Here is a 22,581-nt window from a genome sequence, read left to right as displayed (position 1 = left end):
ATGAGGAAGATGTGACGCAAAAACCACAGAGGGAAGAAAAACAGCCTGCTGCTGCCTGCCTGCCCCCTCCCCCCCCAGTCTCTTCCCCCCGCCTCCCTTCCCCAGGCTGGGTACAGAGGCGTTGCTGCTCCACACACCTCCCGCTCAGCCACCAGCACCGAGGCGGAGGAGGCAGCACGGCTCCATGGCAGCCCAGGCGCCCGCCCTGTGCCTTCTGCTCATGGTGGGGATGTGGGGTGAGTACGCGGTGCTTCTCCTGGGGCACACTGCCCATGGTGTGGGGCGCAGGCTGATGCTGTCTCCTTCTCTTGCAGCTGGCTGCAGGCACAGAGGAGCAGCCCTGGGCCCTGGAGGTCAGTGCGCTTTGGGGCTCCGGCTTTGGGGTTTTGGAACCCGTATGGTTCCACGGTGGCATGGGATGCCTGCCCAGTGCCAGGTGGGGGATGCTGACCACCAATGCTCACTGTTCCAGAAAAGCCCACCTTGCGGCTCTCTGGTGGTGGCTGCCGCTGTACTGGGCTGCTGGAGGTGCAAATGTGGAGTGGATGGAGCCCTGTGTGTTGGGATGGTGTGAGCCAGGACAGTGTGTGCCAGCAGCTGGACTGTGGCCCTCCTACCAAGCTGAACTTCATGCCTCCCAACCTCGAGGAGCAGCAGGCATGGGCTATGCGGTGCGAGGGGATGGAGAGGTGCCATTGGGTGGCCGCCAACTGCAGCCAGCAAGCTATCATCGCCTGCAGTGGTGAGCATGGCTTTCCTAAGGCCATCTGTGCCCCCACTGCCCCCACCTGCTGCCTCTCTTCTCATTTCAGAGCCAGAGCCCACCAGAACCGAGCCCCCACCTGTGCCTCCCACCACCAGCCCTGAGCCCACCGGTGAGAGCCCCCTGCCCACAGCCACCCTGCGGAAGCTCAGCTGGGTGGTGGGATAGGATTTGCATAGCGAGGATTTTGTTCCCCACCAATGCGAATTTGGGGATGAGGTCCACGCGTGTGATGGCTGCACTGTCTCTGTTCCCTCCCCAGGCGCCCCATGGCTGCGGTTGGTGGATGGCAACTTCAGCTGCTCAGGCTTTGTGGAGCTGCACCTGCGGGGCCGATGGGGGGCCGTGGCACTCAGCCCAGACGTTTGGCCGGAGCTGCCCACCCGCATCTGCCGTGCACTTGGCTGCAACAACCCCAGTGGTATCCCCATTGGTGTCACTGTGGGTGACACCGTTGACATCCCCATTGGTGGCCCAGTGGATCGCCCCGTGTCTCTGCCATCAGAGAGCCGCCTGCCCGTGAGGTGGGAGGCAGTGGTGCCGTGCACCAGCCCTGAATTGCTCGACTGCTTCAGCTGGACCAGCCCTGGGCACAAGAAAGCGTCCACCTTCCTCATCTGCCCAGGTGAGTGTGTGACAGGGACAAAGGATGGGTGGCAGTGGTGCCCCTTGCACTCACATACAAAGACAAAACTGCACACATTTGGTTACTGGAAGATGTACGCAGCATCCTGCTTGTGCCATGGGATTGCCAAGCCCTTGGCCCTCGCCTCCATCTGCTCAGGCTTTGAAGCTGTCCTGTGGGGCTCGGGGGGCTTAATGAGATGACATATTGCTGTTGTGGGTTTTCATGGCTGTGCTTGCCATGGGATGGCACTGTCTGTGCCACCGTGCCACCAGTCCTCTCCCTGCAGGTTCCCAGCCACGTGCCGGGCGCAGGCTGGCAGGCGGCCCCACGCCATGCGAGGGGCACATCGAGGTGTTCCAGAGGGGCCACTGGCACATGCTATGTGACGAGCAGGTACACCGTGTCGAGCGAGGCCGCCAGCTCTGCAGGGAGCTGCGCTGTGGGGACCTCTCCTTCAGCGTCGAGCTGCGGGACTCCCATGCCAGTGGGATCATCTGCAAGGAGCGTTACCTCCACCTCTGTCCCGAGAGCCCCAAGGAGGTCCACGGCTGCTCTCGCACCCATGTGGTCTGTAAGCAGCTGTGCGCCCACCCCTCGCAGTGCCACTCCCTTGGGGTGCCACCTGCATGGTGACGCCATCTTCTCTCAGGCCAGATGTCGAAGCCACCTCCTGCTGGCACCGCACCTGGCACAGTGGCCAGCATCTGCCTGGCCCTGCTCCTGCTGGGAGTCCTGCTGCTCATCTGTGGTCCCCCTGCCTACAGGAGGCTGATGAAGAGGAGTAGGTGGCCAGACCCCCAACCTGTCCCCAAACCCCTCTCTTTGTGTCAACCACATCCCCCACCTCCCTGGAGGTTTTAGGGTGACACGTGTGCACTCCATGTGCCTTCCCCTGGATCCCACACTGATGCTAGCACTCCATCCTCACTGTTCCTATATCAGTGCTACCACTTCATAACCATTTTCCCTATGCCGTTGCCACCACCCTGTCCCCGCCGTCCCCATGCTGCCTGCAGCACGAGGATTAGGCGCATAAATGAGCGCTCAATATGAGACAGGAGATTACCAGGAGGATTACTGGGCATGGCAGATGGGGCCACAGTGGGCTCCTGGGGGGACACAACCTGACTGCATCCTCTCCCTCCCTCTCTCCATCCCTTCCTCACAGTCTCCAAGAAGAAGCAGCGGCAGTGGATCGGCCCCACGGGACTGCACCAGAGCGGTGAGCAGGGAGCGGGGTTTTGGCATGGGCTGTAAGCAGCTCTTGCTTCTTGCCACCACATTGAATTGTCAGTGCAGTGCTGGCTTGGTGGTACCAAGCACTCTTCCCAAGCCACCCTGCCTTGCAGTCTCCTTCCACCGCAACAGCACTGTCACCCCGAGGGCAAGAGTGGAGGAGCAGAGGGCGCAGGGGAGGGACAATGATTATGCTCAGCCCCCCCAGAAGAGCCTGTCGGCGTACCCAGGTGAGGACACTGGCAACGTGCACTCCCTTCCCATGGGGAAGGATGAATGTGGGGCTCTGTAATGCGGGCACCATCTGGTGGCACTGGGTAAGGAGCCGTGTGTGGTTCAATCCACAGCCCTGGAAGGCACAGCACGAGCTGCCAGCGCCCTGGACAACTCCTCTGACAGTGACTACGACCTGCACTCTGCCCGCAGGCTGTGACATGCAGAGGTAGGGCCGCCCCATTGATGGGATCGGTTAATTCAGCTGCACAGAGCCGGAAGAACAGATGGGTGGATGCCCACATATCCCCATCCCCGCGGTGCTGGAGCCCACCCTGCTCACTTGGGGATCTCTCTGCTGGAGCTGAGCCCACTCACATCCTTTGCTGCGCTCATCTCTGACCCCACGATGGCCTCAGGGTGCTGATGCGCCTCAGCCTCTGAGCAACCTTTTGCTTCTTCCTGCTCATTCTCTCACTTCTGGGCCTCCTTCCTGCCTGGGAAAGTGCAAGGTGGGGGCTTTCTGAGCTCTGCATGCATCTGAAAGTTTGCACCATGGGGCCAAGGGCTGCCGTGATGCAACCGCGCGCCTTGGGGCTGTAAGCAGAGAACTGAAGTTGGCTGCGCGTGCGCAGGACAGCACAAGGGCTGTGCAAAAAGCAAAGCGTGGATGGGCAGCGCAGGAAGAACAGAAACATCGAGAAACAATCCATTGAATTGGTAATAAAATGGTTATTTCTGGTAACGATGCCTTGTTCTCCACCCTCCGCTACCGCGCCGCTCCTCGGATGGCCAACCAAAAGGCACCACCAGCACAAGGGATGGATGAGCAAGAAACGTGCAGAAAGGCAGCAAAGGGCCCCTTGGGGAGAAAGAGCCGGAGAGCAGGAAGGATGCGCTAGAAGACAGTGCAGGAGGGTGAAAGGTTGAGCTGACAAAATGGAGAGGAAGTCAGTGTGAGGCTGCCAAGATGGCACGGAAAGATCAATAGAGCTCTGTCATTGCTGAAGGTACCACTGCTGGGACTCCGTGTACGATTCACCATTTTATTACTGTAATTAACCACCATGCGGGACTGCTTCCATCGACCCCTAAAGCATTCCTCTTGCTCTAGTCCATTAGTAATCTCCCCTTATAAATAACTTACAGACATAGAAGCGGTATTGGTAGGAAAAAGTGCTGAGCAATGCAAACGCCATTTCTGCTAGCAGCCCTGGCTCCCCATCACCTCGTGTTTCTGGAGAAGGGGAATCCCAAATCCACCCCTGGGCACCACAGGAGCAGCTGAGTGTGCAACACCAACTCCTCCGTGCAACCTGGGCACGCCCCCCAGGGCAGCGTGAACCCCTCTTAGTGTAAAAGCACCCACATTCTGTGCTTGGAGCCTTCATGCCCTCAGTCAGAGCCTGTGTGGGATGCGGAGGCTCCTGGGCAGCGTGGAGATGGGTTTTGTCACCTGAAAGGGGCAGCACTGGGATGCGCTTCTGCTTTAGGGCATGCTGGCAGCATCTCTGAGCTGCAACACACCTGCGAGCCCAGCTATTCCCATCTCCTATCTCAGGAGGGCCCCTTGCAGACAGCAAACATTTTGTGGCTGAAATACTGTGATTCCCACTGTACCTTTGGGATATCTATGAAGAAGCTGGGAATTCCTACACTACATGTGTTATAAACGACAGGCAGACCCAGAGGATTGCTCGCTTGCACACAGAGCGGTCAGGCTCCCAGCAGGCCTTATCAGTGCACAGCCCACGTATAACACACAGCTGGCTGCCTGGGTGCTATAGCAGAGCCTGGATGAACCTGCTGGGAAGCAGCCACTTCAGCCCGCCGGCAACCACTTCGCAATGATCCCAAAGACGTGTGGCTGCTACTGCATCCTATGCGACACTCTGGTGTGCAGGGGCTGAAGAGCCACGCTCTGGGCTCGCTCCTCTTCCTCAGTCCACAAAGAGGAGGGAGCAGCAGAGGACACCGTCTGGTTTAGTTGCCAGGCCAAGCAGGGCGTGGGGGGTTCCCGGGTGGGGGCTGGTACCCACAGGGTGGCCCTGGTGGATAGGGAGGCTGAGGGGGGATCGGAAAACTGGGGAGGGGAGGCTGCGTGGGGTAGGGACACTGTGGCCGCCCAGCCCCAGGGGGTGCGTAGGGTGGGTAGGCAGGTCTGGGTGGTGGAGTGGAGGGAAAGGAGGGGACATGCGGTGGGCCCCTGGATGGAGACCAGGAGTAGGCTGGTGTAAACGAGGCGCCTGGGGGAGGCTTGGGGAAGCCCGGTGCGGAGTCAGCAGCCTGCAAGGGTGGGTATGTGGCACCCGGAGGAGGCTGGTAGGGAAGGGCTGGCTGGGCGCTGGGCTGAGAGGCAGCAACGTGTCCTGTGGTGAGTGGGGCACCTGCAAAAGGAGCAGGTGGGAGAGCACCGTGCGCTGTGGGGCCAGGCAGCATGGCTGGGGCCGGGCTGTAGGGCAGAGGAAAGGAAGGAGCCCCTGATGGGACGGGCAGTAGCTGCGGTGGGTCCACGGGTGCACAAGGAGGCTGCTGCTGCTGTGCGTCCCTGACAGGCTCCTGTGGTGCTCGTGACTTCCGCAGCACCTCCTGCAGCTTTTCCACCCTGACCCGGCGCAAGTGGGACAACTTCCTCATCACCAAGAACTGCTCAAGGAAGGTCTCCAGGACCACCTCACCCTCCAGGAACTTCTCAGCCATTTTCTGGAAGAGAAGACAGTACAACATCCCTCAGTGCTGCCTCCCCAGATCCACTTTGGGATTGACATCTCCCTCAGGACCGCACCGCATAGAAGCAAAGAAAGAATAATCCAACCTTTTTTGGAGCGACAATGTCAAGCTACAGAAAGATAATCCTTGATTTAAGGGATTAGGTTTGGGAGAGTAACTGCAAATCTCTTAGAACTAATCACTTGAACTACTAATTGTTTCAAACCTTAAGCTCACCTCAGACTCCTCTTCAATTTTTTGGCTTTCCACCTGCAGGAGATCCAGCAACATTTGAGGATGCATTGCGGCTGAAAATTTCTCTGGGGAAAAGAGCAGAGAAATAAACACAGAATGGGGCAAAAACGTTAGTACACTGACCTGTCTTAACAGAGCTTGTCACCTATTCCACAGCTTTGCACTGAGACACAAGGAAAACCTAAAGCAGAAGGAGTTCACTGTCCTCATTTCTGTGCCCCACGTGCCTTTCCAACAGTGTCTTCCCACCTTGGAAAATGTTGGTGTAAGGAAAAAGTCTAAATAGGAAACAGTCTTAACCACTGCCATACCAGATTGGCACCTAAACGCAGCTTATAAACAGAGGAGAAAGATCTTTTACACAGGCAGAGAGTGACAGAATGAAGGGAGAAGGGTTTAAAACTAAAAAAGAGAAAATCTGGCTTAGCTGTGAGGATGAGATTCCTCACTCAGGGTACAGTGAGGCCCTGGCACAGCTTCTTGAGGAAGCTGTGTGTCCCATCCCTGGAGATGCCCAAAGCCAGGCTGGATGGGGCCCTGGGCAGCCCGATCTGGTGGGTGACAACCAGCCCACAGCAGTAGTTAGGGCTGGGGGGCTTTGAGGTCACTTCCAACTCAACCACTGTGTGGTTCTGCAATTATACAAAAGGAAATGAGACTGAAGCCACTCACCCAGCTTTGCCTTCTGCTCCTTACAGCGTTCAGTGAGGTTTTGCAGCTCCTCATACTTGCTGGAGAGCTCAGAACGTCCTGTCTCCAGAGGAACCTGGAACTTCAGGTTCTGCTCAGCAAGGCTGCGATTGGCAGCGAGCGCCATCTCCCTCTCCAGCTGCAGCTCCTGCACCTGAGGAGCAGAGCCCACAGTCAGCACAGTGCCACGCAGCCAGCCCTCACCTGCCTGCCTCACTGCTTACCTCCCTGGACTCCAGGGCCAAGCGCTCGATCTCCGCAGCATCCTCCTGCAGAGCCTGGAGCTCCTCCACAGTACGGTTCTTCAGGGTGTCCATGCTCAGACAGCCACGGCCTCCTAGAACAGGGAAAGGAATTCAAAAAGGCAGTAAGGCTGGAAAACATCACTAAGATCATCCAGCCCAGCCCACGCCCACTGGGCCACGTCCCCCAGTGCCACATCTCCGTGGTTCCTGAGCACACCCCGGGACGGTGACTCCACTACGCCCCCCGGGCAGCCTGTGCCTCACCACTCTTTCCGAGAAGAAATCTTTCCTCACACTCAGCCTAAACCTCCCCGAAGTCAAACCCAGCCCCCCGTGATCAGGCAGCGATCCGATTAAGGATACAGAAACAGCTTCAGTTCTTACTCACAGAGACCCGGAAGGCCGCTCGCTTGCACTAGGCGCTCCTGTCAAAGTTCGCCTCCCTTCGGCCCGCTTCTCCCCAGCACCGTCCCCGCTCAGGACCCAGCGCGGAGCCCCTCCACCAACGCGACGATGCCCACGACAGCACCGAAAGGCCGCAAACACCGGCGGGCGTAAAGCCCAGCCGCGCTCCGCCCGGCTTCGGGCCGCCGGACTGCGCCGCCACTGACTTCCGGCGCCTCACCGGAAGTGAGCGCCGCCGCTGCGCGCTGAGGGATGTGGCGTCCCCTGGCGGCGAGGGGTGCGTGACGCCGCCGCCATCTTGTGGCCTGGACTCGGTGTGGGCTGGGTTTGTGGCTGTAGCTGAAGCGGGGCTTGGCTTCTCGAGCCACACTGCAGGGGTTCCATGCAGGGAGCTCCTTTGTGTTGTGTAAAGCATCTCACGCTGAGCAGCAGCTGCTTCTCACAGAGTTGCAACGGCTGCTGGCTCAGGTGGATCAGAGTGCTGCTCTTGCTGCTCTGCTGGCGAGCCCTGCAAGAAATGCAAGAAGAGCAAGTCCTTGTGAATAGCCTGCCTTGCATAAAGCAACCAACGTGAGCAGCAAGGCAAACACACCTGCCGTCCACTTGTGGTCTGCAGAATGCTGCCGTCCACATTTCATGGAACCATAGGATCACAGAATGGTTGGTTTGGAACGGACCTCTAAGATCACAGAACCACAGAATGGTTGGGTTGGGAGGGGCCTCAAAGCCTCCCCAGCTGCAATCCCTTGTGGGCTGGTTGCCACCTGATCAGGCTGCCCAGAGCCCCCTCCAGCCTGGCTTTGAGCAAGAACCTCCAGGGATGGGGAATCCACGGCTCCCTTCCGTCAGGGCCTCATCACTTTCTGAGTACAGAATTTCCTCCTCATAACTGATCTGAATGCCTCATCTTTTAGCTTAAAGCTCTGTGCAGACAGTCATGAGGAAGCGTGGAACACAAAGGGGACCACAGCAAGGTCATGGCAATATTTCAGAGGTGCTGCCATCAAAACACATGGCTCCAGAAAGGCACCTCTGGTTTCCGTGTGCCATGTGAGGCCCTGTTGGCTTCTGTATGACAAACATGAGTCATACAGATCTGGTTCAGTACCCAGTGGTCCAGTCGGTGCATAGCAGGGATGATAACCTCGGCAGAACCCAATGTTATTGCAGGAAAGGGACATGAAATTCCAAAGGGAGATTGATATTTTCAAGGAGGATCGATAGTGTGAGGAACAGTCTCCAGGGACATGAAAGGGCTGGAGCACATCCAGCTCACCATTTGTCAAACTGTAAGGACTGAGTATGGGATAAGCAGTATTGTATGTGAATGATACCATTGAGGGGAGACTTGATGAGTGGATCTGATGTTGTTCACAGCTAATTGGGCACCAAAGTGGGAGGTGGCAGTACGAAGCTGGAGCAAAGCAACACAAAATCAGTGCAGGGTTAAAAAATCTTGTACAGAATTCAGCTCAGCAGCCCTGATTCTGTCTTACATATCACCTTTGGTTTTTGGTCTGGCCACGTTCATTTGTGGTTTTGGTTTAATGTCCCTTTGAGCCTAACAGTCACTCAACTTTCTCAGCACCACATCGCAGATGTGGTTCACGAGGGAGCTGCAGCCCAGCCAGCTCCCTTCCTGTACCTGCTCTCATGTAACCCAAGGGCTTCACAAACCATGTGCTTCAGCCACAGGCTGATACTGCGGGTGGCCTCAGTCACTGGCTGGGTCTCCCACAGCAGATGGGAAGAGCTGGCCTCACCATCCAAAGGTCCTGCCCAGTAAGGAGCCAACATCTCTCTTCCTTTATTGATATTAATCAAACCTTGCTACATCAAGTTCTAGGAATTTGACACCTCAGGAGAGTCAAACCAGACTCCTGTCCTCTCAGTCTGCCCTTACAGAAGGGTCAGGAAAGATGGAGCAGGGAGAGGAAAACAAGTTTGCTTCCTTGATCTGCTGTTACCAGGATAAACTATATCTCAGGAAGGTGACTTTTTTTCAGGCTGAGCCTTTTGAGCTGGCACAGGTAGAGCTCTAGGAATGGATATCTTTTCCTCAACAGAGCAAAGGTAGTTCTGCCTAGCACCAGGTCTGTTTGGTAGGGCTTTTCTGGAGCTTCATCAGCAAAGTTCCTCACCACATGATTTGGCCCCTGGGATGAGGGGGCCAATATAACATATGATAGTTCAATGCAACATCAGTGTTGGTGCCCAATCTTGTACCGTTCCCATCCAGACTTTTTGTGCACCTAGCCACCAGGGATGGTCTGGTGCAACTGATTCCCACCTTGTCTTTGTTGTTGCTGACAAAGCCACACAGGGATCCAGACAGAGCTATTTGCCACTCAAATCCAAGTCACCTAACCTTCTCGTGTGTCCAAAAGTAAGGCATCTTTTACCCTGGTTTCCCAGCAATGATGACACCTTGGGATGTGCAGATTTCTTGATTGTGTCTTTCCTGGTTTGAATACAGTAGCTGCCAAAAGGCATTTCCAGAGCAGCCACATCTCCCTGACATTGCCCAGCTCTTGATCAACCCATGACTGTGAAGTGAGGTCCCCATGCTCCATTTCCTCCCTGTCTCCACTGTTCATTAAAATGACCAGGAACACTCTGTTCTCCCCCCTTCATAGCCTGCTTCCCATCGGGATAAGATTATGAAATCAATAGCCCTTGGAAACAAACAGTTTTCCGAAAACTTCCTTTAGGCCTCTCAGTGGAAAAAACCTGCATTTCTTATCAGGCACATGCAGCTTGACGTATGAGCAAACAGGCAGCAGCCCCAGGGCCTCACCCCCCTGTATTGGCCACCAGTCTGGTCCTACTCCTTGCCAATGAGTTGCCTTCAGGCTCTGAGCCCTTCTTTGACCTTCACCTGCCCCTGGGGGGACATCGTGGATGTGAGTGTGGCTGTTGATGTCTGCGGGCCTGTTCATTTGGGAGAAGTCTCAGCAACAGTCCTAAGAAAGAGGAAAGTCAGCTTCTGGCCAATCTCAGAGCTGCTCAACCCCTGGAGCCACCTGCCTGCCCTTGTTGATCATAGAAAAATATGATGGCCGAGTTGGAAGAGATCTTAAAGCCCTCCCAGCCCTACTCCCTGCCATGGGCTTGTTGCCCCTCACCAGATCAAGATGCCCAGGGCCCCATCCAGCTTGGTGTTGGGCACCTCCAGGAGTGGGGCATCCACAGTTTCCATGGGCATTCTGTGCCAGGGCCTCACCACCCTCTGATGACCGAGGCAGCTCAGGGGGTCCTCCCATGGGTTCACCCTGGCCTGTCCCACGATGAGCAACTCTACCCTTGGTGGGAGGGTTGAAACTGGATGGGCTTTAAGGTCCCATCCAACCCAACCATTTTGTGTCTCTATGATTTAGGGTGTTGAGAAGTGGCCTTCTTGCCCAGAGGCACATCTATCAGAACACACATGCGGAATGTGGGTTTTTTTTTGGTACAGGAAAACCTGCTCACAGAGCTACTTTTCATCTTTGAGCCCACTTATTGCTGCTCTGGAGCTTTTCTTGCTAACATAGGTGACCATGAGAGTGGCCAAGTTACAGAATACCATAGTTTCACAGCACCGGTCCTGATCGTGAGGCTTCCTCCAGTTTGTATTTTAAATGCAATAAGAGCATTTGCCCAAAACTTCTTTTCCCAGCAGGAAGATTGCCATAAGGGCATGCTGTTGTCCCCTGCCTAGGGATATTGGGCATTTCAGCCCTTCTGCCCTTATCATCTCCTGCTAGACCCCACTAGGCTGCTCTCCTTTCCTCTCCCTGGTGAAGTTAGCATCCATCTTCCTGTCTCTCCTTGCAAAGTGGGGCTGAGGCTGGCACTCACTGCTGCAGGCTCTCTGTTTTCCTCCTGTGCTCTGTGCACAGGACAAGGTGACCGTGCCGGCTCACGCGCATGGCACCACAATGCCTGAACCAGAGCTGAGCACCTCTGATGCAACCACACGTGGGTGAGCTCTGTGTCGTCCTGGCCAGCAGCATCCCCACTGGGTCCCACTTTCATCCCCTAATTGGTCCCAGTTTCATCTTCCATGTCTGCAATCAGACCAGCATCTACCTGGGCCTCCCCATGGCACTGCAGGATGCTGGGATGTGTTTCTCCTGGGGCCTGAGCCTTCCCTAAGCATCCGGTGCCCCATTGGAGGGGATGGCAAGCCATCACCTTGACATTCCCCTGGTGTCCTCTGCGGACATTGCGATAACTCCCACATGGCCGTTTGCCTTTCTTATCGGGGCTGCTGGCCAAACAACCGTGGGCTGTATATAAGGAACTCAACTGGGGCACCTGGCACATTGGCACTTCACCATTGGTATCGGCAACTTGCCACAGAGAACCATGATGAAGCTGCTCCTGCTCCTCAGCTTGGTGGCCCTGGCCCAATGTGACATCCGCAGGTGAGCAGTGTGGTGGTGGGTATGTGATGGGGCTCAACAAGGACAGGGGGCAGCTCACAGTGCCCAGCCATAGCCACGGCCAAGGCACAGCATGGGTGTCCCCCAGACTTCCGTGCCCCGATCCCCATCCCTGCCCTGAGCCTGATCTCTCCCACACCTCAGGGTCCCGCTGCAGAAGGGAAAGTCCCTGCGGAAGCAGCTGAAGGAGCATGGCTTGCTGGAGGATTTCCTGAAGAAGCATCCCTACAACCCAGCCTCCAAATACAACCATGTCTTTACTGCCACTGAATCCTATGAGCCCATGACGAACTACATGGATGTGAGCAGGGGGCAGCCACAACCCAAGGGCTACCAGCCCCTCACCAACTCTCTCATCACCTTCCTATCCCCCTAACCTCCTTCCACAGGCTTCGTACTATGGCACCATCTCCATCGGCACCCCGCCGCAGGACTTCACTGTCATCTTCGACACTGGCTCCTCCAACCTGTGGGTGCCCTCTGTGTATTGCAAAAGCCTGGCCTGCAGTGAGTATCCCTCTCCCTGAGGGCTGGTGGATGGTGTCCCCTTTTGCCACGTGTTGTCACCTTGCCTTCAGTGCCCAAGAGTGGGATGGGCTGTGACCATTCCTCTCACACACCTGCAGGCAACCACAATGTTTTCAACCCCTACAAGTCCTCCACCTACGTGAGCACCAACGAAACCGTCTACATCGCCTACGGCACCGGCAGCATGAGCGGCATCCTCGGCTATGACACTGTGGCCGTAAGGCAGCAGCGATCCAGCTGCTTGTGTCACGGGACGTGGGGACATGGGGATGCCACATGCCCCAACCCAGCTCATCCTGCTCTCCCCATCTCTCCTACCAGGTCTCGAGCATCGATGTCAAAAATCAGATCTTTGGGCTGTCTGAGAGTGAGCCTGGCTACTTCTTCTACTACTGCAACTTTGATGGCATCCTGGGCCTGGCCTTCCCCAGCATCTCCTCCGCTGGGGCCACCCCTGTCTTCGACAACATGATGAGCCAGGACCTGGTGTCCCAGGACCTCTTCTCCGTCTACCTGAGCAAGTAGGTCCCACAGAGAAGGTTGTCTCCTTGAGGGTCCCTTGGAGGCTTCAGCATCACATCCCCTCGATGCTGCGGGGATCCTGGGCCATGGGACCGCTGTACCTAATGGCTGCTCCTACAGGGATGGGGAATCAGGCAGCTTTGTTCTCTTTGGTGGCATCGACCCAAATTACACCTCCGAAGGCATCTACTGGGTCCCACTCTCTGCTGAAACCTACTGGCAGATCACCATGGACAGGTATTGTTGGCAGTGATGGGACAGGGTGAGGGTGGTGACATCCCATATCTCACCTCTGGGCTCCGTGCAGGGTCACCATCGGCGAGAAGTACGCCGCCTGCCACCTCACCTGCCAGGCCATCGTGGATACTGGCACCTCACTGCTAGTCATGCCCGAAGATGCCTACAATCGTGTCATCAGTGACCTGGGTATCAGCTCTGATGACGAGGTGAGGCAGGAGGTCCTGGGGACCCACAGGACTCAGGATCCTCCCTGAAGGCCAAGGTCCTGCCATGGTTCCACGACACGTGGTTCCAGAGGGGCCACTGACCCCATATTCCCAACAGATCAGCTGTGATGACATCAGCAAACTGCCTGATATCACCTTCCATATCAATGGCTATACCTTCAACCTGCCAGCCAGCGCCTACGTGCTGAACGTGAGCACCCCATGGGGGTGGTGAGGGGGATAGGGGTAGGGATGGGATGGGGATGGGATGGAGATGGGGTAGAAATGGAGATAGGGGTGGGGATGGACTCTTGTGGGTGTCCTGGGCAGTTGGTGATGGTCTCCATCCTTGCCCACAGGAGGACGGGGCCTGCAGCCTTGGCATCGAAAACATGGGCACCCCCACTGAGTCGGGTGAGCAGTGGATCCTTGGCGATGTCTTCATCCGCAAGTACTATGTGATCTTTGACAGGAGCAACAACAGGCTGGGGTTCTCTCCCCTGTCCTGAGCCCCTTCAGCCCCTGGCTGGGCCAGACCCCACTTTTTCTTTCAGGCTGCTGCTGTCACTGAGCACAATAAAGCCTTGGAAACGCATTCATGTGTTGAGTTTCTCTGGAAAAGGGTCAGGTCAGGCTGCAGCATCTCCATGGTGCTGATGATGTCAGGCTGGGCTCCTCCTGCTGGTGGGGCCTTTTGTTTCCCCCCACCGTGATGCTTGCTGGCCACAAGTATCCAGGGTCCAGGACAAAACCATCACCATGCTGGCAGGGCTCTCCTAAACTGTGTTTGTTCCTGGCACATGGCTCGCTGGCTCCTGTTGGCAGCACCTGCACTGAGTCCCTGGCAGCTCCCAGTTGGCTCATCCCCAGCCTCCAGCAAGCCACACATGTCTCCTGTGCACAGAAGGGACAATCAGAAGATTCATCCCAGGGATGGGATTCATCTAAGGATGGTGCTGGTGATGCTGCTTGCTGCCACCTGGGTGCCACTGCATCCCCCAGCTCCCTGTGGTTCACCCAGCTGTGCAAACACCCCACATCTCCAAGCAAGGCAGCGGGCAGCCTATAAGTGACAGAGGGCAGTGGCATGACAGCAGGAAGCTGATGGTGTCAGGGGCCCAGTGCCGAGGTAGCAGGTGGCCAGTAAGTGTCCCCAAGTGGGATGAAAGTGCTGGTTTATCAGGGTGCTGGCACGCCTCATCTGGGAGTGCTTCTGTGTGCTGTGATTTAAGGGCAGGCACCCCACAGTGCAGCACTGCATCCCTGTGCCATGAGGTGGCTGTGGCTGATGGGGCTGGCAGTAGCCACCCACACCCTGATGACAAAGTAGGGAACACTGGTGGTCATGGTGGGATCCCTGTGGTTGTCGCTGTGCTCAGCTGCAGTCCTTCCAGGACAGGTGTGGTGCAGTGACAGCTCCAGTTACAGCAATCCATTGGGTATATTCTGTTGCTTTCTGTTCTGATAACGTGTTCGAGGAACGTTTGGATTTTGTGTTGGGGGACATGGTTTAGTGAGAACTCTTGGTGATAGGTGGATGGTTGGACTGGATGATCTTGTAGGTCTTTTCCAACCTTGGTGTTTCTGTGATTCCGTGATTCCCACAGGGTCATCTTGCAGCAGGAAGACAGAGCAGAGTGCTGCAGGACAGCGGGGTGCTGGGGGAGCTCCTGCTGCAGCAAGCCCTCTCCCCAGCAGTCGAGCATCGCCGCACCACCACCATGGAGCTCTTGGAAAACTACATGGATGTGAGCGTGAGGGGCTTGGCAGGACCCCAGTGGCTGGGGGATTCTGTGGGCAGGGGGCAGTGGAAGCCTCCAACAGGCCCTGCATTGGCAGCTGAACGCTGTCACTAGGGAAGAGTGAAGCCCTCCTGCCCTGCTCAGCTCTCTCCCCCATCCCTCCCACCTCCCGAGGCAGCCAACCACCAACGCTTCGACCCGGCTCGTTCCTCCACCCACCGCAGCGCGACCATGCTATGGTGCTGGCAGCATGGCTGGCGTGCTGGCCTACGACACCGTCACGGTGATCATCCAGGGGGCACAGGGTGGGGTGAGATGTGGTGCACCCCAAGCCTCCCCGCTTTCCCCATCAGGTTGGGTGCAGAACCAGATGGTTGGGCTGAGCCAGTGGGAGCCCGGCTCCTTCCTCGTCCACATGCCCTTTGATGGCTTCCTGGGACTGGCTTTTCCCCACATTGCCTCCTCCGGTGCTACTTCGCTGTTTGACAACATGATGAGCCAAGGCCTGGTGGCTCAGGACCTCCTCTCCATCTACCTCACCCCGTAGGTACCAGCAGCATGTAGGCAAACTCCGATACACTTGGGGCCAAAGCATGACCAATGGTGAAAGCTTCGCATTGGGCTGACCCCAAGGCATGCACAGCTCCCACCTGGGAGCAGAATTCTGCTCTGGAAGGGCACTGGCACCCCATGGGCACCCCACTTCCACAGTGATGAGCGAAATGGCAGCTTTGTGCTCTTTGGTGGCATCAACAGTTGCCACTTCACTGGGAACCTGAGCTGGATCCCGCTGACTGCCCAAACCTACCGGCAAATCAAGGTGGACAGGTAGTGCTGGCACGTGGCATGGGTAGGGGGACTTGTCACCAGAATGACAGCCTGCCTAAGGGACATGCCGTGCCTCCAGATTCACTATGCATGCCTCCCCATCGCCTGCATCCATGGCTGCCACGCCATCCTGGACAGCGGCAGGCCCTGGTCTCAGCGTGCGCCACATCCAATGTAAGATGGGAGCCACACGAAGCCCCAGTGGTCTGGTAAGCACATGGGGATGAAGGCAGGGACAGGAGAGTGGTGGCTGTCCCCTCCATGGCAGCACACAGTGAGATGCAGCTCCATTCTGCCCATCTTTGTCTATTGTCTTTGTCATCGCCGGCGCTCAATTCCTGCTGCCAACCCAGTCCTACATCCTCTAGGTGAGTCCCAAGCCCCAGCACACCGTTCCCACGGGCTGCCCACCACTCACTACATCCCCATCCACCCAGATGGAGGATGGCTCCTGCATGAGCGGCTTTGAAGCCTATGCTCTGCCCATGGCCACAGGTGAGCTATGGATCCTTGGCAACATCTTCCTGCGTCGCTACTGCAGCCAACAGCATGGTGTGGCTGGCGCTCGCCGCCTAAGGCACATCAGTCACAGAATCACAGAACCATAAAGGTTGGAAAAGAGCTTTAAGACCATCCAGTTGAACTGTGGACCCATCCCCACCGTGCCAACTGACCACGTCCCCCAGTGCCACATCTCCATGGTTCTCAAACGCCTCCAGGCGTGGTGACTCCACCACCTCCTGGGCGCCCTGTGCCAACGCAGCACCACTCTTCGATAGGAATATTTCCTAATATCCAGCCTGACCCTCCCCTGGCGCAGCTTAAGGCCGTCATCTCTTGTCCTTTACCTCCTTTGAGGTAATTACCTCCTCTTCGCTGTAGAGAGTGATAAGATCCTTAAAAGCTGCACAGTTCTTCGTGGCCCCAACAACAAGTGGGGCTGGGCTGGGTGCATACAAGGAGGAGCCTGGAGCGTAAATACTGGGGTAACTTTATTGGGGGGTGGAAGAGCACTGGCACCCCAGCCCCACAGCCTCTGGCACCATGGAGTGGTGAAGGACTGGGGGTCCCTGTGCCCACTGCCCAAGGATGTGTCACCACCTCTGGTTGCTCGGCGCATTCACTGCGCACCTCAGTGCCCCATCTTCAGCTGTGCCTGGCCAGCCAGGCCCGCTAATCCAGCAGCCTTCCTCCTCCTCCTCCTCCAGGTGTGGGTGATTCTATGTGTCCATGTCCGCGTCCCCAGGCTGTTCCTGAGCATCCTGCCTTGAGCTGGGGCTGCTGCTGAGGGCTGGGGATCCTGTGGCCTTACCAGGGCAGCCCAATGGGGGGCTCGGGGTGTTGGGAGGGGGCTCCCCCCCCAGAGAAGGGCTGAGGGGGGTGGTGTGGAGCAGGACCTGGGCCAGGCGGTGGCGGGGGGTCTGGGGTGTGCCCTCATGGGATGGTGATGGGGACAAGGATGGGGATGGAGATGGGGATGGAGATGAAGACAGGGATGATGGCTGTGGGGTTGGGGATGGGGACAGAAGTGGAGATGTGTCACTGCTCTGCAGAAGGCTGTCTGCTGCAGAGAGAGAGATGCCCACATTTAGCTTCATTCCCCCTAAAATTCCTGCATCCCACACTGGGGACAAAAGCCAGGCTGGGACGCCCACATACAGAGGTGGTACCTTGGCAACGTGGGCAGCAGGCAGTGGGCTCAGTGCAGGACTGAGGACACGGCCTCTCCTCGCAGCTCACCTCCCCGAGCTGTGGCACAGCAGGAAGAGGGTGATGAGGAGGATGAGGGGGATGAGGAGTGCAAGGAAGAAGGAGGCGTGAGCTCACCTGGCAGGTACAGCGGATGCAGGGCCGGCCCTCGGGGCTGAAGCTTTGCCCATTCACCACTTTCCTGCCCTCATAGTTGCAGTCTAGGGGGACAGTGCTCGGAGCAGGGGTGGGGGACACATCCTTGTGTCCCTGTGTCCTCACATCCCTATGTCCCCCTGTCCCCTTTGTCCCTGCATCCCCACACCCACATGTACTCACGTCCCCTTGTTCTCGTGTCCCCGTGTCTTTCTGTCCTCATGTCCCTGTGTCCCCACGTCCCCCTGTCCCCAAGTCCCCATGCCCCCGGATTTCACCTTTACAGACAGGGCAGCACTCGCCCTCGGGGTGGAAGGGGTAGGTGCAGAAGATGGCGCAGTCCACGGGCGAGCAGGCCACTGAGCCCAGCTGGGGAGAGGTGGGGGCTGGGCATTAGTGGGTCAGGGTGCCCAAACGCCCACACCCCAAAGCCCACATGCCTCACCAGGCAGATGCAGCTGAGGCAGGGGTCCAGGAGTGACGGGAAGGTCTCGTTGTTGTAGAAGATCCGCCCCATGTAGGTGCATCCTATGGGTTGAGAGTGGGGTTGCAGTGCCTGGAGTCCTATGTCGTCACCCTGTCCCTTGCTGTCCCCATCACCTGCTGAGCAGTCGGGGCAGCACTGCCCTGGGATGTGGATGGGGTAGGGGCACGTCTCCACACAATCCGTCCGCTTGCAGCTCACCGAGCCATCAGCCTGTGAGGGGGAACAAGTGGCACAGACCTTGAAGCCATACAGGCTGAACCCACAGCGGGGGAGCTTTAACACAGTATGGGGGGGAGGTGGAAAGCCTGTGGAGCTGGGGATGGCAGAAGAGCAGAGGCTGAAGCATGGCCAAGACAGGAGGCAGCTGGAGAGAGACCCTCCATCCTTCCTGAGCCAACCCCAGAGATGCAAGGCAAGGCATGAGGATAGGGGATGGGGACACGGAAGGGATGGGAATGGAGATAGAGATGGGGACAGGTAGGAGGAGTGAAACAGAGTAGATTCTCATTCACCTGGCATACGCATAACTCACAGGGATCACCTGGAGACCAAATCTGTCCAATGGGAAACTCTACCCCATTGTCATCCACGAAGCAGCCTGGTGGGGACATGGACATGGCTGGGGAGAGGGCACCTCATCCTGTCACTCTCTGCCACATGTGGGTACACAAACACCACCTGAACCCTGTGGCAATGCATCCCCAATTCCATTTCTCCCAACTGGTGCCCCGCACCCCAGCTCACCCGAGGGGCGCGGGGGGTCCTTGCAGCTGAAGCAGCACTGCCCGGGCTGCAGCTGCCTCTGGTGCTGGGGACAGTCCAGCACTGGGCACGGGGCAAAAGAGCACTCCACCTCTCCGTTCTGTGGGGAGAAGGGAGCATCACCCAGCAGCTCTGTGCCACTCACGGGACAATAAGAAGTGCCCCGGACCCACCCGGCAGACACAGGTAGTGCACTCGTCCCCATCCAAGCTGAAGCGGGCTCCGTGCGCGTAGGTCTGGCCATGGAAGCTACATTTTGCTGGGCAGGAGGGAGGCAACGAGGGCTGAGATGGGGAGCTGAGCCCACCCAGGACCCCATGCGTGTGGCAGAGCCACCCACAGCCACTCAATCTCTGGCAGGACCCCACCTGGCTGGCAGGAGCAGCAGTTGGGGGGTGAGGCGCTGGGGCAGGAGCCTGGGGGGCACTCCGGGGAGATGCAGGAGATATTGCCAGCCTGCAGAGAGGAATGTGGGGAGGTCATGGGATGAGCAATGGATGTCAGTCCTGGCACGTGGCAGTGTGTCATTTGGATCCCACAGTTCCAGTGTGTCCCATCAATGTCATGAGCATCCGGGACAGGACTGGAGGACTGCTCCCAGCCCTGTCCCACTGCACAGCACTCACCAGGCACATGCAGATGGTGCAGTTTCCATCTGATGGAGTGAAGACTTCTCCCTCAGTGTGGACCACCCCATTGCTCAGGCAGCCTGCGAGCCGGGAATCAGAGCAGGCCACAGGGGGGCATGGGAATGGGGGGGCCAGGGCTCACCTGTGCAGCTGGGACAGCAGCCTCCAGCCGGGGCGGGCAGAGGGTGGGAGCACGGTATGAGGCAGGTGATGGCCTCGCACAGCACTTGGCCTCCCTGCTGGGGTGGGCACAGCTCAGGCACAGCACGGGGATGTGGGGATATGGAGATGTGTGGATGCAGGTATGTGGAACGCTCACCTGGCAGCTGCAGCTCTGGCACCCTGGCTCATTCCAGCGAGCGCCTGGCTCCTGGGGAGCCCCACGATGCCAGCAGAGAGGAGCTGATGTGGGAGTCCCAGGGGGTGGATCGATGGCATCGTGAGGGGAGGGAGGAATGGATGTGCCTGGTGCCGCGGCAGGGAGGTGAGGAGAGGGGAGCAGGCGGGGTCCCCCAGCTCCGGGAGGGAGTAGGATATGTGTGGGGGGGTGCTGCAAGGACTGCAGGATGGGCGAGGGTGCCAGGATGGCCTTGGGGAAGCCTGGGAGGGAAGGGGAAAGGCGTCAGCACGGGGAGTTTGGGGGTTCCCATGTAGAGGAACAGGCGGTTACCTTCGCAGGACACCCTGTCCCTGCTGAGCCGGTAGCCAGGCCGGCAGGAGCAGAGGAAGCTGCCCAGTGTGTTGTGGCAGGCATGCTGGCAGGCACGGCGCTCACCCGGCTGCCGGCACTCGTTGACATCTGGGGGATGTGGAACACGTTGGTGTCCTCAGCGGTGTCACCCGTGGCACTGAGCACAGCACGGGCACATAGCAGGGTTGGGGTTCCACCACTTGAGGGGGAGTCGTGGTGCCGGCACGTAGGGGAGGGGTGACGGCGCATGGGGAGCTGTCGTGGTGCAGCCCGTGGCAGCAGGCGGCCAAGCCCGCGTGCAGCACTCACCCACGCAGGTGTGCTGGTTCCCATGGAGGTGGTAGCCAGGACGGCAGGAGCAGCGGTAGCTGCCCATGCTGTTCTTGCAGCGGTGCTGGCACGGCGTGGCCAGGCACTCGTCAGTATCTGTCAGGCAGAGGCTGAGGCTCAGCGCCCCAGCTGAGCGGCCCTCCCCAGCCCCTTGACCCCACAGACCCTGGCAGCTGTGGCGGTTGGCGGCCAGCTGCATGCCGGGGCCGCACTCGCAGACGAAGCCACCCTCGGTGTTGACGCACAGCCCCTCGCAGGCAGCGCTCAGGCACTCGTTGATGTCTGCGGGCGAGAAGGGACGGAGCTGGGGGCTGGGGAACGCTGGGAACCCCCCTCCGGCCACACCTCGCTCCCCCCAGCTCACCATTGCAGCGGACACCGGCGTCCGTCTCCACCATGGAGAAGCCGAGGGGACAGACGCGGGCCACCTCCTGGCACCCGCCGTGGTTACAGGAGAGGTCGCAGCCGTACTCCCCGCAGCTCCCTAGCGGCTCTGGAAGGCAAAGAGTGGCTCTACGGGACACCGGGGGCACCCTGGAAGCCAACTGTGCGCCCTCGGCTCCGTGGCACGTGGAGGGGATGGGGCCCCTACCTGGGCAGGTGACGCCCCGCTCTCCATCGGGGCACGAGCAGAGGTTGGGTGCAATGCAGAAGCCGCTGCCGCAGCCAAAGGAGCAGAGCGCTGCGGGGCGCGGGAACGTGAGGGCGCGGGGACTCCCACCCGGTGCCATCCCCGGCGCCCGTACTCACGCAGGATGCACTGCCCGCTGCCCGGAGCCAGCATCCAGCCGGGGCAACATCCGCTGCCGAAAGCCGAGAAGCAGATGTGGGGCCCCACGTGGCGCCTGGGAGCGGGCGGCGAAGGAGGAGGTCACCCTTTGCCGAGCCCCACGGACGTGAGGAGGCGATGGGGGACCGGGGATGGGGACGTGAGGGAGCTGGAGTGCCGACGATGCAGCAGCACGGATCTGAGGAAAGGGTCTCGGGGTACAACGGGATGACTGAGGGATGCGGTGGGACGGAGGGGTGGTGGAGAGGCATCTCTGGGCAGGACGGAGACGTGGGGAGAGGCAGCCCGCGAGGGTTACCATCCGCGGTAGTGGATGGGGCGCACGTGGGCAGAACGCTGCACGCCGCCATCGCCAGGTGCAGCGGGGTAGGGATAAGGAAAAGGGGGGCAGGCTACCTCTCCACGGCAAAGCTGGCCGGCTTCTTCCTCCCGGAGTACACCCTGCCCTGCCCGCCCGGGAGGAGCAGGGACACACAGGCAGCCCGGACGAGCAGCACGACCAACATGCCAGCGGTTCCGGCGGCACGCTCCCAGCGCTGCCTTCCTGCCTGCCTTGCAGCACGGGGCGCCTACCGCATGCTGGCCCTTGGCCCTGCTCCTCCTCCCGCCCGCCAGGCCGGGAACAATGCGGGGGGTGGAGGGAGGCAGAGCGGGGCGCGCCGGGGGGCCCCGATCCTCCTCTGCCCCAGCGCGGGAGAACGGGCGTGGGGATGCTCGAGCCGAGCCTCGCGCCCTCGCCGCACTTCGGCCTCAGCGCCACCGACCTTCTCCTCCTCCTCCCCGAGGGAGGGGGTCCCCACTCTTTGGAGGGGGGAGAAGGGAGCTCAGCGTCCCCCCTGCTTTCTCCTTTCCCACATCTGGCAGAGCTCCGGGCTGGCCTCTCCCCACCCCTCCTCCTCCTCCTCCTCCTCCTGGCGGCACTGGGCTGCCTTCCCAGCCCTGCACGGGGACCCACCAAAGAGGAGCACGCAGCAGATAGAGGAGCCAAAGTGCAGTGGGGAAGGGCGCGGCGAGGGCCTCCGTGGGGGCTGAAACCCCTCCAGCCCGAACCTCCCTGCGCCCGGCCGGGGGCTGAAGCAAAGGTGAAGGGCAGGTAAATGATTGACGGTGCAGAGCAAAGAGCATTCCCTGCAGCACAGCACTGGGGTGACCCTCTGCCTGCAGCCCCAGGCTTCCCCTGCAGCGTGACCCCAGGGCATCATCAAATGCTGGCTGGAGGGAAGTTGAGAGCGTGGCACCTGCCACCCCGGGTTTGCTTTTAGGGAGGGAGAAGGGCCAAGCACAGATCCTGAGCCCTCCAGCAAAGGAAAGGTGCCTGTGGAGAGTCAGGTGACTTCTCCCATCCCAAACAACAGCCTGCTCCAGGTGGATCGGATTCTTCCCACACCTAAGGCTTGCCCAGCAGCTCAG

At 58.9% G+C, this 22,581-nt stretch overlaps 4 protein-coding genes across 7 annotated transcripts; 2 read left to right on the top strand and 2 right to left on the bottom strand.

The window, feature by feature from the left end:
* Positions 1 to 84: 84 nt before the first annotated feature.
* CD5 (CD5 molecule) lies at positions 85 to 3,548 on the top strand. 3 transcript variants are annotated; one of them, XM_048949601.1, is made up of 10 exons: positions 85 to 236; positions 315 to 353; positions 473 to 742; positions 819 to 875; positions 1,026 to 1,388; positions 1,678 to 1,962; positions 2,041 to 2,172; positions 2,560 to 2,613; positions 2,741 to 2,857; positions 2,975 to 3,548. In XM_048949601.1, exons 1-10 carry the CDS (start codon positions 185 to 187, stop codon positions 3,058 to 3,060), a joined length of 1,455 nt encoding a protein of 484 aa, XP_048805558.1. In that variant the 5' UTR covers positions 85 to 184; the 3' UTR covers positions 3,061 to 3,548. The 3 variants fall into 3 exon arrangements, with proteins under 3 accessions (XP_048805558.1, XP_048805559.1, XP_048805557.1); XM_048949602.1 differs by having other exon boundaries at positions 813 to 875; positions 1,785 to 1,962; XM_048949600.1 differs by having other exon boundaries at positions 813 to 875; positions 2,975 to 3,546.
* Positions 3,549 to 3,883: 335 nt separating this feature from the next.
* Positions 3,884 to 7,351, bottom strand: VPS37C (VPS37C subunit of ESCRT-I). Of its 2 annotated transcripts, none has more exons than XM_048949612.1 (5): positions 7,124 to 7,351; positions 6,719 to 6,831; positions 6,477 to 6,648; positions 5,787 to 5,869; positions 3,884 to 5,543 (listed from the first exon to the last, which is right to left on the bottom strand). In XM_048949612.1, the coding sequence occupies exons 2-5, from the start codon at positions 6,809 to 6,811 to the stop codon at positions 4,824 to 4,826; spliced, it is 1,068 nt and encodes a 355-aa protein (XP_048805569.1). In that variant the 5' UTR covers positions 6,812 to 6,831; positions 7,124 to 7,351; the 3' UTR covers positions 3,884 to 4,823. The 2 variants fall into 2 exon arrangements, with proteins under 2 accessions (XP_048805569.1, XP_048805568.1); XM_048949611.1 differs by having other exon boundaries at positions 3,886 to 5,543; positions 7,128 to 7,351.
* Positions 7,352 to 11,494: 4,143 nt separating this feature from the next.
* Positions 11,495 to 13,576, top strand: LOC125695327 (pepsin A). The gene is made up of 9 exons (XM_048949613.1): positions 11,495 to 11,553; positions 11,716 to 11,872; positions 11,961 to 12,078; positions 12,198 to 12,316; positions 12,421 to 12,620; positions 12,742 to 12,858; positions 12,929 to 13,079; positions 13,186 to 13,278; positions 13,427 to 13,576. The coding sequence occupies exons 1-9, from the start codon at positions 11,495 to 11,497 to the stop codon at positions 13,574 to 13,576; spliced, it is 1,164 nt and encodes a 387-aa protein (XP_048805570.1).
* A 3,035-nt stretch (positions 13,577 to 16,611) lies between these two features.
* On the bottom strand, positions 16,612 to 22,175 carry VWCE (von Willebrand factor C and EGF domains). The gene is given in 19 exon segments (XM_048949582.1): positions 16,612 to 17,201; positions 17,308 to 17,386; positions 17,465 to 17,547; positions 17,761 to 17,851; positions 17,928 to 18,010; positions 18,083 to 18,179; positions 18,482 to 18,567; positions 18,714 to 19,037; positions 19,040 to 19,187; positions 19,358 to 19,440; positions 19,503 to 19,596; positions 19,680 to 19,960; positions 20,031 to 20,159; positions 20,361 to 20,477; positions 20,547 to 20,663; positions 20,746 to 20,874; positions 20,974 to 21,063; positions 21,132 to 21,184; positions 21,568 to 22,175. Coding segments are annotated over 19 exon segments (2,538 nt in total). The 5' UTR covers positions 21,678 to 22,175; the 3' UTR covers positions 16,612 to 16,857.
* Positions 22,176 to 22,581: the final 406 nt, after the last annotated feature.

This window comes from Lagopus muta, chromosome 6 (assembly GCF_023343835.1).
Source record: "Lagopus muta isolate bLagMut1 chromosome 6, bLagMut1 primary, whole genome shotgun sequence".
Classification (NCBI taxonomy): domain Eukaryota; kingdom Metazoa; phylum Chordata; class Aves; order Galliformes; family Phasianidae; genus Lagopus; species Lagopus muta.
This window is presented reverse-complemented; position numbering and strand designations above follow the sequence as displayed.

What these genes read in the sequence shown, in the direction of transcription:
- CD5 (XM_048949600.1), top strand. Translation starts at nt 185, where the DNA reads ATGGCAGCCCAGGCGCCCGCCCTGTGCCTTCTGCTCATGGTGGGGATG. An exon ending in AGCAGCCCTGGGCCCTGGAG is followed by an intron (nt 354 to 472) that starts GTCAGTGCGCTT and finishes TCACTGTTCCAG; the next exon opens with AAAAGCCCACCTTGCGGCTC. An exon ending in CACCTTCCTCATCTGCCCAG is followed by an intron (nt 1,389 to 1,677) that starts GTGAGTGTGTGA and finishes CTCTCCCTGCAG; the next exon opens with GTTCCCAGCCACGTGCCGGG.
- VPS37C (XM_048949612.1), bottom strand. Translation starts at nt 6,811, where the DNA reads ATGGACACCCTGAAGAACCGTACTGTGGAGGAGCTCCAGGCTCTGCAG. An exon ending in TGGCCCTGGAGTCCAGGGAG is followed by an intron (nt 6,649 to 6,718) that starts GTAAGCAGTGAG and finishes TCTGCTCCTCAG; the next exon opens with GTGCAGGAGCTGCAGCTGGA. An exon ending in AAATTGAAGAGGAGTCTGAG is followed by an intron (nt 5,544 to 5,786) that starts GTGAGCTTAAGG and finishes CTTCTCTTCCAG; the next exon opens with AAAATGGCTGAGAAGTTCCT.
- LOC125695327 (XM_048949613.1), top strand. Translation starts at nt 11,495, where the DNA reads ATGATGAAGCTGCTCCTGCTCCTCAGCTTGGTGGCCCTGGCCCAATGT. An exon ending in TTGCAAAAGCCTGGCCTGCA is followed by an intron (nt 12,079 to 12,197) that starts GTGAGTATCCCT and finishes ACACACCTGCAG; the next exon opens with GCAACCACAATGTTTTCAAC. An exon ending in CCAGCGCCTACGTGCTGAAC is followed by an intron (nt 13,279 to 13,426) that starts GTGAGCACCCCA and finishes CCTTGCCCACAG; the next exon opens with GAGGACGGGGCCTGCAGCCT.